Genomic DNA, 14,183 nt, shown 5'->3' with positions numbered 1-14,183 from the left:
CGGATACTGCCGATCTTCTGTTCTTATAATGGTCCTCACTGATGGTGACTCACTTCCCTGAAGAATGAAGAGTTTTTTTCCGCATACAGTGAGGTTGGAAAATTAATTATTAACATTTTAGGGAGTGGAAAGATTAAGTTGAGCACAAGGACAAATGCCTGATTCCTGTTTCAGAAGGAATGAGAAAAATGAGTCTTTTTTTTTTTCTTATTGTGGTAAAAAAACATACTGGTTTTTACTACCACCAGTGTCACCTCTATAAATCCACTTCGTGTGAGGATTTAAAAAATTCTGTTTCCTTAATGCCGGAGATGTGGCTTTAATCGTGCAGTGGGTACTTGATGACAGCCCTTCCCCAGCCACCCTAGGACGTGCTCAGATAGAAACAAAGTGCTAGTAATATTGAGAAGCTAGCAGTTTGGTAGCGAGTGGGCTGTGTAGAGAGATAGAGCTGAAAAGGCCAAATGGAAGATGAATCGTCTTTTCAACACGGTTAATGACGTCTTTCGATGAATATTAATAGCTGCTTTCCCGAGTGCTTGTGCTGGTTTAGACACTGCCTGTCCTCTCCCTATGGTCACGCTTCACAATGTATGGTCAGCTAGCTCATGGATAACTTTCCCCCGCTGCTGAGTTACTCTGTGGTCTGAGCTTGGCTAACTTCAAGTATTTCTTCTTGCTCCCTCTTTGTGCTTAAGGCCCTTGAGCTCATCATGCAGCCCCTGTTTACCTGTCCCACTGCTACTGGCGGTATTCTGTCCCTGCTCAGCTATGCAGAGGCCATGCACCCTCTAGTGCAGAGTAATTGCTCATTCGTTGGTCCTCCCTGCTGACTTTGCTGGACTTCGAGATGGGAGGAGGTGTAATATGGTCCCTTACAGAAACCTAGGTTTCAGACGCCCCAGGAGATCAGGCACTAGGACTGTTTTTATTTTGACCAGGGACGCATCTGCAGGTGATGCTGTGCCTGCCAGCCTTCCAGAGAATTCAAGAAACTTCTGTTGTTTTCCTCCCATACTGGTCATTGTTGGACAGTGTGTTGTCGTGTTAGGGGCTGAGTTCTGTGGTAACTTTTAGTTTCTACGTGCAAAGGAAGCTATCGGTCGTGGTCTGGTGGCGTGCATTTGGGTAAGTCAGTTTGCTAGGGGTTTTAAAAATGTAACTCCATTCCATTCATAGAGATCTAATAAACTCAGGCGATCACCTCCTCAGACCCACCAGCCCAGGGTCTTTACCCTGACATGCACTGTACTTACTTGTTAACTTGGGTCCTCTCCTGACCCCCCGACACTGAGCTCTGAGCTCCTTGAAGGTAGAGATTTGTTTGTTTGTTTGTTTGTACACTGTTGGGTCCCCATCATCTAGCAGAGTCTCTTAAGAGATGTTCCAGCCTAAATGTGTTCCCTGTCGGGCAGGCCTTTACTCTCAGTGGTGAGAATTGTATTTAAAATAGGCTATGTGTTGTAGGTAAAAGAAATGGTACATTTGGATTCCAGTCCCGGCCCTGCCATTAATAGAAACTTCGCTTTGATGCTGGATTGAGTGGCCCCAGATCACTTCAGTCGGAGCATCTCATTCTTCATTTGGAATATTTCCTAGTTTGGAAGGCATGTCCAAACCGCCTCGTTACCCGCTTTCTACTGTCATTGCGTTTTGGTGTCTGTATCTCAAGAGATCGTGGACTTTTGATGCGCCTCTGCTTCTTTATCAGGCAAATCTCTGTTGCCTTTTCTTTTTTTCCTACTTTCAATAATTTAACCAACGTTAACTTTCTTGGCTCTTTCTTCTTGAGAAGTATTTTCGGGCTTTGTCCCTGGCGCTCGGCAGAGAATGCAGCCCACAGGCGGGCTCTGCCCTTCGCTGTAACCTTAATTAAATCAGCCTCCCTCAGGTCAGACGCTGGCTTTGGTTCTTTCTTTCGAAGGCCAGCTGCAAGGCTGATGACACGCCTGCATCGGGCATTGTGTGCCTCTCTGGCAGCCATCCGTCACTGTCAGCAGGTTGGGAGCCTGTGTCCTCCCAGCCTGTGGGGAACAAGGGCGGAGGGGGATGGTCTAAGGAGCATTGGGAAGGAGGGGAGAAAGGAGGGCAGCTTTTCAATAGAGAGAATTAAGGAGAAAAAAGAAGCTGAGGAATAATAATTGGGAAAAGGAAATAGGAGTGAAGAGCAGAGGACTGGTAGGTAAAACGACCCACCCTCTCCTTTCTCCCGTTTTCCAAGTTGAAGATTGTTCTGCCTTCAATTTTGTTTATCCTTCAGTTCTTTCCTTCCACCCAGGGGTCTATCTACTTTGCTTTTTTGAAATTTATTTTTGACTGGGTCAGGAGTGTTCGAAATTCTTCATCGTCAGCCTTTCTCTCCTGTTGGTCTGTGGGTCTGTTTCCTTTTTTCTTTTGCTTGTCTTTTGTTGCCCTTGGTAATGTTCTTCAGCCTTTTCGCTCTGTCCGCCATCTTGGCTTTGGGGTCAAGCACTGCTTTTCAGGGAGATGCTTAACAGATTTGAAAAAGACAGGATTAATGAGTATGTTTGGTGTCAGGAAAATCAGACATCTGTCTCCTGTCCCTTGCATAAATGAGAGGACTATAAGAATGAACTGAAAACATTTCTTAAAAGTCGCCTATATAACTTTAAGATGGGAAAGTGTTCACTTGGTTTACTTTGTGCACCAGATATTATGAATAAAGACTCTTTGTTCAGAGGAATCCATATTTAACAGGGGATTCCAACCTAATTTTCGAGGATATATCCACTTTAGTGAAATTGTAGCCGATTTGCTAATCTGAATTCCTTCACTGCAGACCCGTAAACTCAGCATTCATTTGTTCCTTGTTTTTTTCCACATAACCCAACTCTTAGTATTTTTAGTTAATTTTTGTTTTCCAGGGATTTATTATTTCCTGACTATGGTTTTCTGGCCAAGAGCTTAATAACAGTAGAGCTTAACAAAAAGTGAGTATCTCAGCAGGAAAAAAAACCCAATGTCTTCTGCCTTTAAATAATACTTATTCTGACTCAGATGCTTTGCGACAAAAAATAATTTTTAGTCAATTTAGTCTTTTTAGGAGATTATAGGTTTGAAAATTTCCTTGTCATTTCTCCCTATTATATTTTCACAGAGTTAGTATGTACTGGGAGAGTGGTTTCCTTCTGAGGCAAGAGGTACTGTGAACAATGATGCATGGGACTAGACTAGAAGTCTGGGTGTATTGGTGTTTATACGTAATAGTTGCTCAACTTTGGGGAGTATCATTCATCGTATGTGTCTAAATTGACCAAGTGGAAAAAGAAGGTAGGAGAATAAAAATGAAGATTTCTCAGCCTGTATCCTTTCCCTGCATAGGGAGAGGTTTTTAATGGAGGGTTGGTGCTTCCCCTCTGCCTCTGAACATTGGCCTGGGCAGGATCAGCTTAGTAAAAGTAAACCAGAATGAATGTAAATAAACTAACCATGCCAAGTGTCGTATTTCTTGGAGACATGTCAGGCAACTGCAGGTGATAGTGACTCACCGTGGTTTGGAGAGTTGAAAAGAAGAGACAAAAGGCCTTCCTGTGCAAGGTAATGATGGAGAATAGGTTTGTCTGAGAGCACTGTTCTGTTTGGAAGTCTCAGGGCTTTGGATTCTTCAGGTGTGTGCTTGCACAAACCAAGCTGATCTCTGAATGGAACTGAACTTAATTTTCCTCCACCATCTGTCTGTTCTCTTCCAAAAAGCTATAAGTACAGACCTAGCATTTCTGTTGAATTCTGTTGCAAGGATTATTGTTTAAAAATTTATTTTATCCTATATGCTCTGGGAATAGGATATGCATTCAAAGATATTCCCCTAAACTATGTGTAGAAGGATGTTCCCCCAGAAACTTTTCAACCATTGTTTTTGTTTTTTTAAAGATTTTATTTATTTATTCAACAGAGACAGCCAGCGAGAGAGGGAACACAAGCAGGGGGAGTGGGAGAGGAAGAAGCAGGCTTCTAGCGGAGGAGCCTGATGTGGGGCTCGATCCCAGAACACTGGGATCACATCCTGAGCTGAAGGCAGACGCTTAACAACTAAGCCACCCAGGCGCCCCTCAACCACTGTTTTTGAAAAATCTTTATGATACGTATTTAAATACGTAATCTTCATGAAAATATTGATCGCACTTAAGTATTTATTTGACATTTTGAGAAACTAAAGGGCCAAAAAGTCGGTTTTTCTAAGCTTATTTCTTACAGAACAGCTTTATATGATTAAAGTGCTGAGCTCATTGTTAACCAACTATAGACATAATCTGAATCTACAACTACACCCTCCCCCAACACCCTATACTTGATTCCTTGATGTTATCTTTCTCCTAAAATTGGGAGATTGGAACTTGGAACCGTTCATTGGAAGTTCAAGGCCATTAGGAGCTGGTTAAAATTTTAATTAGGTCATAATTACTAATAATTACAAACATCTGTCATTTATTTTCAAGATAATTCACAAACACCTCTTGTTCCTGGCGTGCGTTACTTTTTGTTGTGACCGAGAGCATACCAGTGGGTGTGTGGTAAAGACCAACCAAGATCTTGATAAAAGGAAGTTTCCTCAGCCAGATTTTGGCCAGTTGTTCCGAAACTCGACTATAATTTGCAAAATCGACCTTTAGACTGGATACTGTTTCAAAAATTATGTGCTTGATCAAAGAAGAGTAAACTTGAGGTGATGCCAGCTTCTTGACTGTTCCTGTAAGCCTGAATTTTCCATTCAAAAATAAGTTCGCATAGCAAGTGTAGGTAGGATTTAAAAGACTTTAAATGAGTTGAAAGTAGTGCATTTTCATTAGGCGTTCGATAGGATGGGGTCAGTACGCATGGCATGGCAGTGGGCTAGAAGAGCCCCTCTCCACTGGGTTGGAGAGGCTGCGTGGTTTGGGGGACTGAATATACAGCCTCGAGGGCAAGCGTCCTCAACCACTGTGTGAATAATAAGCATGTATAGTAGGCGGTTTGTCTTTGATGTTAGCATCTGGGCAGTAGAAAGAACGTGAAAACTCAGCCCTTTTAAAGAGCGCTTACTGGCTTTGAATTACCGCTGTGTCTGTATTGAGAAGATTTTCCCTTTGATCCCAACATCGTTTTCAAAGTAAGCTCTGTGCCCAATGTGGGGCTCGAACTCACGACCTGCTGATGAAGAGTTGCACACTCTACCGACTGAGCCAGCCAGGCGCCCCAGATGACAGCACTTATCGTCTGTCTGCATGATATGAAGTGGGGTGGAACACCTTCCTTTTTCCTATGTGCCTACTGCATTTCCTACTGTTTTGCTGCAAGTATTACAAAATATTGTGAAATGTTGAGCTTGTCTAGTTTGCCGCTTTTTATCTTTAGAATTCCTGTTTGCAGTTGGTAATAATATCTTTAGCCACCTGCTAGATTGCACGCTAGGATTGCATTTTGTAAAAATTAATGCTTTGGGTTTTTTGCTTGAAGTAGTAAATGTTCTTAGTTTTTCCCAAATCAGGGCAACAGATATAGGCAGATAAGACAAATTTCCCTGAGCCTCAAGGATGTTGAAGAAAGATTGAGTGGGAAATTCCAACCTCTGTGTGTGTGTGTGTGTGTGTGTGTGTGTGTGTGTGTGTGGTCTATAGAGGTAGGGTGTGATCTAAGTTCAACAAGCACCTAGTGAGGACCTACTGTGTGTTGTAAGGCCCTGTGAGAATACTGAGTTACGTAAGACTAGTCCCTGTACTCAAGAAGCTCATATTCAACTGCAGAGTTTGGATGGACAAGTCCACATGCGAACTGAAACATAAGGCAGAAAGCAAGATGATCCAACAAGAGTTTTATTTAAGAAATTTTTTTTTAGTAATCTCTACACTCGATGTGGGGCTTGAACTCATGACCCCAAGATCAAGAGTTAGAGGCTCTACCAACTGAGCCAGCCAGTACAGGAGCCCCCCAATAAGAGTTTTAGATAGAGTGCAGGGAAGAACAGCCAAGAAACTTCTTGTAGAATCCTGAGATGACAGGGCTTCATGGATGGGATAGGATAGCATGGTGTTTGACAACTTTAAATGAGCATATCTCAGTTTTCTTAAAGTCATGCTCTTTTTTTATAGGCCCAAGAAACTCTCGCCAGTCTGATCTCCTTTAACGTTATTGAAATTCCAAAATAAACTATTTTCTGTGATTACTCCTTTTCATTGAGTGCTCTCGCCAAATGCACAGACCCTTCCCATCTCGAGTTACTGTTTGAGGTTATACACTTTTTTAAAACAATATTTTATTTATTTATTTGACAGAGAGAGACAGCAAGAGAGGGAACACAAGCAAGGGAAGTATGAGAGGGAGAAGCTGGCTTCCCACCGAGCAGGCAGCCCGATGTGATGTGGGGCTCGATCCCAGGACCCTGGGATCATGACCTGAGCCGAAGGCAGCCGCTTAACGGCTGAGCCACCCAGGAGCCCCGAGATTATACACTCTTTTTATCCAACAGAAGAATTCTATTTAAAATAACAGCAAGCTTTAAAGGTTTTTTTTTTGTGAGTTTTTTTTTAGACAAAAGTAGTAGGTTTTGAATGCTTTCCCTTTTTTAGCGTTTGCATTTATATCTTTCAAGTTGATATGGTTTCATATTCTTAGTAATTTCTTGTATTATGTACTTTAAATGTTTGCCTAAATTCCCTGGGAAGATCTTTAATGGCATGATATTTATTTATTTATATGATAGTATGAAGTATGACATATGATATTTTTTTACTTACTGTTTTACTTTTTAATTAATTAGTTGCTGCTAAGCCTTTCAGGTAAGCCTTTTTACCATCTGGTAAATACATATGAGATAATTCTTTCACATACCAAAAGTTATGCTTCAGAACCTTCATGGAGTGCATTTCCAAACTCAACACGAATGACTTGGTTTTCTCCCGTTTTGGATTATCTGTCTGTGTTTAGGGATTTAGCTTAGGCTGCAATAGCTGTTCAAATACATCATAAAATGCTAACATGTTCCTTCTGTAGAGTGCTGTGTTCTTACACTAGAAAGACAGCCCTCTTAAAAACGACATGTAATATGAGCAAATTATTAGTGTATTGAGTAAAAACACTGGTCTGTCATAAAAACTTTAAAATGACAGCTCATACTCACCTTGAAGTCTGGAAAGCCAGAGGGAACTCTTCATGCATTCTTCTGTTAGGTGCCTCTTTGTTCTCAGAACCCCAAACTCACACTAGCCCAGTGCTGTACATGTATTTTCTGTTTCCTGTGGTTTTCTTAATAGCAATTTCTTTTCTCTAGCTTCCTTTATTGTAAGAATACAGTGTATAATACATATAACATTTTATAAAGTGTGTGGTAACCAACCTTTATGTCATCCATAAGGCTTCTAGCCAATAGTAAGCCATTATTAGTTAAATTTTTGGAGAGTCAAAAGTTATACATGGATTTTTGACTGCTTGGGCAGGGGAGGCAGGGATCAGTGCCCCTAGCCACCCCCCAAATCAAGGGTCAACTGTATTTCCTTGGTCAGTTCCACTCTGCCTTCAAGCAAGTGATTAAAATTGAATTTAGGAATTTTTTTGGATGCTGCAAATCTTTTGTCTGTCCTCCCTGGTGCTTACCACGATTCTCTAGTGACCGCAGGAGCTCACAATTGAATGAGTGAAATGTCAGTTCTTCCTACAAATAATTTAAATCTATAACTAGCAATCATTATATTTTTAAGTAATTGATTCATAATACTGCTCCTAAACTCACAAATATCAAATGAAATTCTAAAGCAGTGTATTTGTATCTTGTATCTTTAAAAATCATGATAAATTGAAAGAGAAATCTGCATAAAATGATTCTTTTAGTTGTAATGTTTTAAATGTTTATTTATTTATATAAGTAATGTCTACAGCCAACATGGGGCTTGAACTCACGACCCCGAGGTCAAGCATCACATGTTCTTCTGACTGAGCCAGCCAGACGTCCCTGGTTGTAGTTTTAAGGTAGTTTTCAACAGTGTGTTTACTTCTTAGGAAAAGAATGATTGTATTTGTTGCTTATGCATTTACACGTTTTCCAGTAAAGTGGAGCTTATGGGCTCCGAATATGAACATAAATATATTTAGTTTTGGGGCACCTGGGTGGCTCAGTTGGTAGAACATGCAACTCTTGATCTCAGGGGTCATGAGTTCAAGCCCCATGTTGGGTGTGGAGTTTACTTAAAAAAAATAAAAATTAAAAAAAAAATATATATATATATTTGGTTTTACAAAAGAATTATGGGCAAAACACAGCCACAGTTATTTTTCATTTATTGACCATTTTAGTTTGTGGCAGAGAGCATCTGAGTTTTCCATGTTAGGATATCATTTTGTCAATGTGAAGACACAAATTATTCCCAGTGGGTTGGTGGCTTCATTTAGCCTCTTACTGCCTGTTATTATATTGTGGGTACATCTGGAGACGCATCATCTCCCACAAAAGGGCCCTCCAGCCTGTTAAGTAATAACAACCTTTCTCACCCCGAAACAATGAAGTATCTGATGATTGCTGCCTCAAACAAAAGCTTCCCACTCCCTTTCAGAGCAGATTAGAGCCATGATTCCCCTCCCACCCTGGTGAGCCAGGCACTCAAGAATATCTAGTTTAGCCCTTTCTTTGTTAATAAAGGATCATAAAGGGGTCTTTGTTATACTCTCTCATTTGTTCCAGCAGGATGTCTCCATTATTTCGCTCTGCTGTTTGGCACATGCAGCAGTTTCTTCAATAGCACCTTGAATCGTGTTCTCTTCCCTTTGTCACGGAGCTTAAGCTTCTTCTAAATAATTACTTTTGTTCAGAAATCAAACCCCGCTAACCAAGTGTTTTTGACAGACACACTGACTCTGAGAATGTTCTTTGCCCCATGTAAAATCAGCATCAACTCCTGATTAGATTCCCTTTCTGTTCCCATTAATTTCCATGTCGTTTGGGCCCTGGGAATGCTTATTGATGGCTTTTCTAATGACCACATTTTGTGTTTCATGGATTTGCTGTGTTTTAGAGCAATTTGGGGGACCGTTATGATGCGGATCTTATTCATTGTTTTGGCAGAAGATGAGGGGATTAGTTACAACGGTACTGAATGAACAGGTGACTCTGAGATGCTCTAGTTATTAAGGAAGGGAAGTAATGGAAGTGGTTGAACATCGTGTTTCTGAAGCCACTGAACACATTTATCCATGGTCCTTGCAAAAAGAACATGATATAAGCATAGCATTTCTTTTTTTTTTTTTTTTTTAAAGATTTTATTCATTCGACAGAGATAGAGACAGCCAGAGAGAGAGGGAACACAATCAGGGGGAGTGGGAGAGGAAGAAGCAGGCTCACAGCGGAAGAGCCTGATGTGGGGCTCGATCCCACAACGCCGGGATCACGCCCTGAGCCGAAGGCAGACGCTTAACCGCTGTGCCACCCAGGCGCCCCAAGCATAGCATTTCTTGCTTCCCTGCATTCTTTCTTTGACTCTGCAAAGTAACAGAATAGGGTTGCATTCATAACTTTACTCTTTCATTCAGAAACTTACAAGTGCTTACTATAAAGAATAAAAAGGGCCTGACCTTGTTTTATGTGTGTGTCAGCTTCTCTTGGGTAAGAATCATTTGTAGTGAACTTTTGCATGAGGAATTTGTAAAAATATTAATGTGCTGACTAATGAATATAATATTCATACTTAGCTCATTCTAGCTTGCAAATCAGAAAACTGATTTCTTTGACATTATTGCCTCATTTGCTTTGAAACACACATTAGTATAATGGTTAGTATATGGTTAGTATAATGGTTAAGAGCCTGAACTCTAGCGCCCTGGGTTTGAATCCTGGCTTCCCCATATACTAGCTAATGAACCTTTCTAGGCCTCAGTTTTTCTCATGTGTAAAATGGGGACCATGGGAGCTACTGAGATTTGTTGTATAAAATGTATTAGATGACTAATACACGTGAGAGGTTTAGAACAGTGCCTGGCAATAAGGACTCTGAGTTAGATTTTTTAAAAAAACTATTCTAACTATAATATTTGAATGCCTATTTTTAAACAAAATTTGAGGATTTAAGGAGATTGTTAAAAAACAGCATTCAGTTGAGTGAGTTGGAAGATCTAATTGGCTTTACTTAATGATCCATGAATCAGGCAGCATCTCACGTTAGCAGATAGAAAAGGGCTCCAAGGAGCTGTGCAAAATGAAAGGCTTTTTTAGGCAGAGGGGGCAGAAAAAGAAGTTTCTAGCAAAGAGTGGATTGTTTCAGGCGAGGTCACTTTCCTTTGGGGAAGGCAGGGGTCTGTCAGGCAGATTATTTTACTAGTGCTTACCAGGTAATTCCAGACTGGTTAAAGGTTACATTCCTGAGAGAGCCTGAGACCTCATTTAGGTTAAGTGTTAAGTCTCAGTTTGGTGACGTGGCCTTAGCACATTTTGGGCCTGTGGTCTCTTTTTCAACCAGAGAATGTAGACTTTAGGTTTTCTCACTAAATGAATTCATAATCTATGAATTAGTCCATAGTTAAAGGATAACACAGGTACAAATGCTTAAGTTGCTTCACTGAAAGATAAATCCAGTGGGGAAATCGAACACCTCGACATAACACCTTGTCTATTGGAACAAGCCAACGTGGGGTCCTCGTAGGATGCATGGACTTTAACTTCAGTTTGAAGAGCTTAGAGTCATGATTCGCAAAAAGTGTGACCACTTGCTTCAGTGTCCCACCAGGTATGTGTTAAAGATGTAAAATCCGTGGCCCTCTTTGCACCAGTGGGGCTGGAATCCCTGGCGTAGAGAGCCCAGGAATCTACATTTTTAACAAATACCCTGGTGATTCTTAGGCACAATGAAAATTGAGAACAGTTGCATTAGGAGAGTGGCTCTCAGCCAAGATGCTTGTTAGAATCACTTGGTGGCGGGGTCGGGGGGAGCATTTAAAAGATGGAGATGCTTGGATCCTGACTTCATTGTTCGGGGTGTGGCACGGGGCACTCCTGTTAGCGGGTGATTCAGAGGTGTAGCCAGGGTCATTGACATTAGAAGACAGTTAGTGATTTTATCAGAGGTGTGCACTGACTCGGTATTTTCAGAGTCATTACAGTGGTTACCCGGGACTAGGGGGAGGGAGGAATGGGGAATTCTTGCCAGATGGCTACAGAGTTTCTGTTTGGGATGATGAAAATGTCCTGGAGATGGGTGGTGGTGACGACTGTGCAAAATCATGAAGGTACTGAATGCCACGGGACTGTGCACTTTAAAAATGGTTAAAGTGGTGAGTTTTCTGCTACGTGATTTGATCACAATAAAACCACTTCACAAAGCCATTACAGGGGTGCCTGGGGGGCTCAGTCGGTTGGGCCGCCAGCTCTTGGTTTCGGGTCAGGTCATAATCTCAGGGTCCTGGAATCGAGCCCCATGTCAGGCTCTGCGCTCAGCAGGGAGTCTGCTTGAAGATTCTCTCCCTCTCCCTCCGTCCCTCCCCCTGCTAGCTCGTCTGTGCGCTCTCTCAAATAAATAAATCTTAAAAAAAAAAACATTATAACTCTCAGTGTTTCTGAACCTTGATTTTTTTCTTTTCACAGTGACAGTGTATCATGCATGCCACTGATTCCAGGGGACACTCCCCTGCTTTCCTTCAGCCTCAGAATGGAAACAGCCATCGCTCATCCGGCTATGTTCCAGGGAAGGTTGTGCCCCTGCGGCCCCCTCCTCCTCCAAAGAGCCAAGCTTCAGCCAAATTGACCTCCATCAGACAGGAAGCCCGGGCCACCTTTGCTTTCTCGCCTGAAGAGCAGCAAGCCCAGAGAGAAAGCCGAAAGCAGAAGCGGCACAAAAATACTTTCATTTGCTTTGCTATCACTAGTTTCTCATTTTTTGTTGCACTCGCGGTCATTTTAGGGATCTCCTCAAAATACGCTCCAGATGGTAAGTGGCGCCTGTATGCACGTGTGGGCATGCACGCGTACAAAGCACATGGTCTAGGAGAAGGAGGGAAGGAAATAGTAGAATGGAACTAAAAAGGAAAACTTGTGTTAACTTGGCTCTAGCTAATTCATATATAATTAGAGAATAGGAGGCATAACTGCTTATTAAAGCAATTGTTAAAGGAATCCAGTGGAAATGATATAATCGAAGGATTGCTCTTCTTTCCACTTTGCTGCTTTGTCCCAGCTCTCAAGATGTTCTTGGAGCATTTCCTTTCAAAATGTTCATTTTAAGAGTCTACTGAATTCTTGTGGTAGCACAATTTTATCCTGGTAGATATGGTTTTCTGAGTGCCAACGTTTTTAGTGATAAAAATTACTGAATTATAGGGGCACCTGGCTGGCTCAGGCCGTAGAGTGTATGTGACTTGATTTCATGATTGTGAGTTCGAGCCCCATGTTGGGTGTGGAGCCTACTTAAAATGAAAAGTGAAAAAATAATATATCTTAAAAAAATTACTAAATGTAGTGATAAAACTACATTTGATTTTTTTTTTTTGTAAAAATGAGTGAAAATACTAAGATTTGTGTTCTGTGGCTTGAAACTGACTGGGAGACTATTCTAAAAGAGAAGCTTCAAGTACTTTTGAGGAACAGTGTATATTCTCGAAGGAAAATATCCATTAGGAGCTTTAAGATCTGATACATTTCTCTAAAAATCACTCATTCCTTCATAGTTAAATATCATGTGGGCAGGTTTTCATTTCTGAAATGGCCTTTGCTTTTCAGATGGGTAATGGATCAATACTTAAAATGGTTTTGAAGAAATTCATTGTCAGTCAGCCTTAATCTAGTATCAACAAAGAATGGCCTCATGATAGGGTCCCATCCACCAGTCTGAAAACCCGAGGGCTCAGGGCTGTTGGAGGAGAAGTGGACCATAACACCCTGGGTTGGGCATCATTTTTGTCTGCAATTTTTTTTCCTTTCCTCTCTACAGCAGATTTTTGTCCAATTAGATGCCTCCTTAAATGGATAGAACATCTGAGAAGCATGTTATCCTTTGTAGGACTTACAGATACTATTTTATTTTGTTTCCATGGGTGCTTTAGGGGTTTTTATAGACTTTGAAGTTCTGGGGGAGATTGTGTCAGTGCTTCTAAGAGAACAGACCTGAAGTAAGAGAGATGTTCATATCAGCGTCTTCGTTGACCACGCCAGTAGACCACAGAAGGAATTGGTCACGTTGCTTTCTATTGGCTCTTCACACTGACTTCCTATCCCCTTTTCTCCCGCGAAATAACGAAGTTCACTGCAGTTGGTTCATTCTTCCCAAGTAATCTGCAGTAAAGAGATGTCAGATCTGGGGGGAGGATCAAAGCTGAAATCTGTGGCTTTAATTGATGTTTTCATTTTCCATCTAAGACAGTGAATCACTGATGTGGTTCCTTTGAATCAACATTCTTTAGTTTCACATTTTGGCAGTTTAAGTGTAGAACTTCATTGGAAATATGTTGTATGCTGACATCCTTCAGGGTCAGCCTCACTGTGGTTATTGCTGTTACATAATCTTGATAATGAACCCGCAGCCTAGCCGTGGGCAGCCGGGAAGGCAGGGCTGCGGATCTGCTCGTCAGTGCTTTCTGCAGACCATGTATTTTCTCATTAAGTGTACTTTACTGGGAAGAAATAGAGTTTTTGGCGATGGTTCCTAGGGAAGCATGCTGTCCTGGGAAATAATTAAAAACAAGAAGAATTGGGGCACCTGGGTGGCTAGTCAATTAAGCGTCCGACTCTTGATTTTGGCTCAGGTCACGATCTCAGTGTTGTGAGATCGAGCCCTGCGTGGGGCTCTACACTGGGCATGGAGCTTGCTGAAGAGTCTTTCTCTTCCTCTCTAAAAAAACAAACCAACAGCAACAACAAAACAAAAACCAAGCGAAATTATATAACCATTCAGTAGGCACTACATGTCAAAAGACTGGATTTCCTTCTCAGTAGCTGGGCATATAGTGCTTGTTATATGGGGCATCCATTTGCTTGTGATATAACATCGTGGAGAATTCCTGCTCGCTGTTTTATGGAAAGAGAGGGAGGTTGAAGAGAAGCTGAAGAAATCCTTAGTATTAAGTCAGAACACATTCAAGAGATTTCTTTTTTTTTTTATATATATATATATATATATATATATATATATATATACACATATATATATATTTTTTAAAGATTTTATTTATTTATTTGACAGAGACAGCCAGCGAGAGAGGGAACACAGCAGGGGGAG

General features: G+C 41.3%; 1 protein-coding gene across 4 annotated transcripts in view; it reads left to right on the top strand.

The window, feature by feature from the left end:
- CEMIP2 (cell migration inducing hyaluronidase 2) overlaps positions 1-14,183 on the top strand; it is a 125,402-nt gene that overhangs the window by 5,714 nt on the left and 105,505 nt on the right. For all 4 annotated transcript variants that reach the window (XM_087858782.1, XM_087858783.1, XM_045772616.2 and 1 more), the window contains exon 2: positions 11,558-11,900. In XM_087858782.1, coding sequence (XP_087714908.1) covers positions 11,570-11,900 — 331 coding nt within the window. In that variant the 5' untranslated portion in view covers positions 11,558-11,569. The remainder of the gene's footprint in view (positions 1-11,557; positions 11,901-14,183) is intronic.

The sequence above is a fragment of the Ursus americanus genome, chromosome 34 (assembly GCF_024610735.1).
Source record: "Ursus americanus isolate L20-20 chromosome 34, mUrsAme1.1.p, whole genome shotgun sequence".
Classification (NCBI taxonomy): domain Eukaryota; kingdom Metazoa; phylum Chordata; class Mammalia; order Carnivora; family Ursidae; genus Ursus; species Ursus americanus.
The sequence above is the reverse complement of the archived record's forward strand: the minus strand, read 5'-3'. Positions and strand labels throughout refer to the sequence as shown.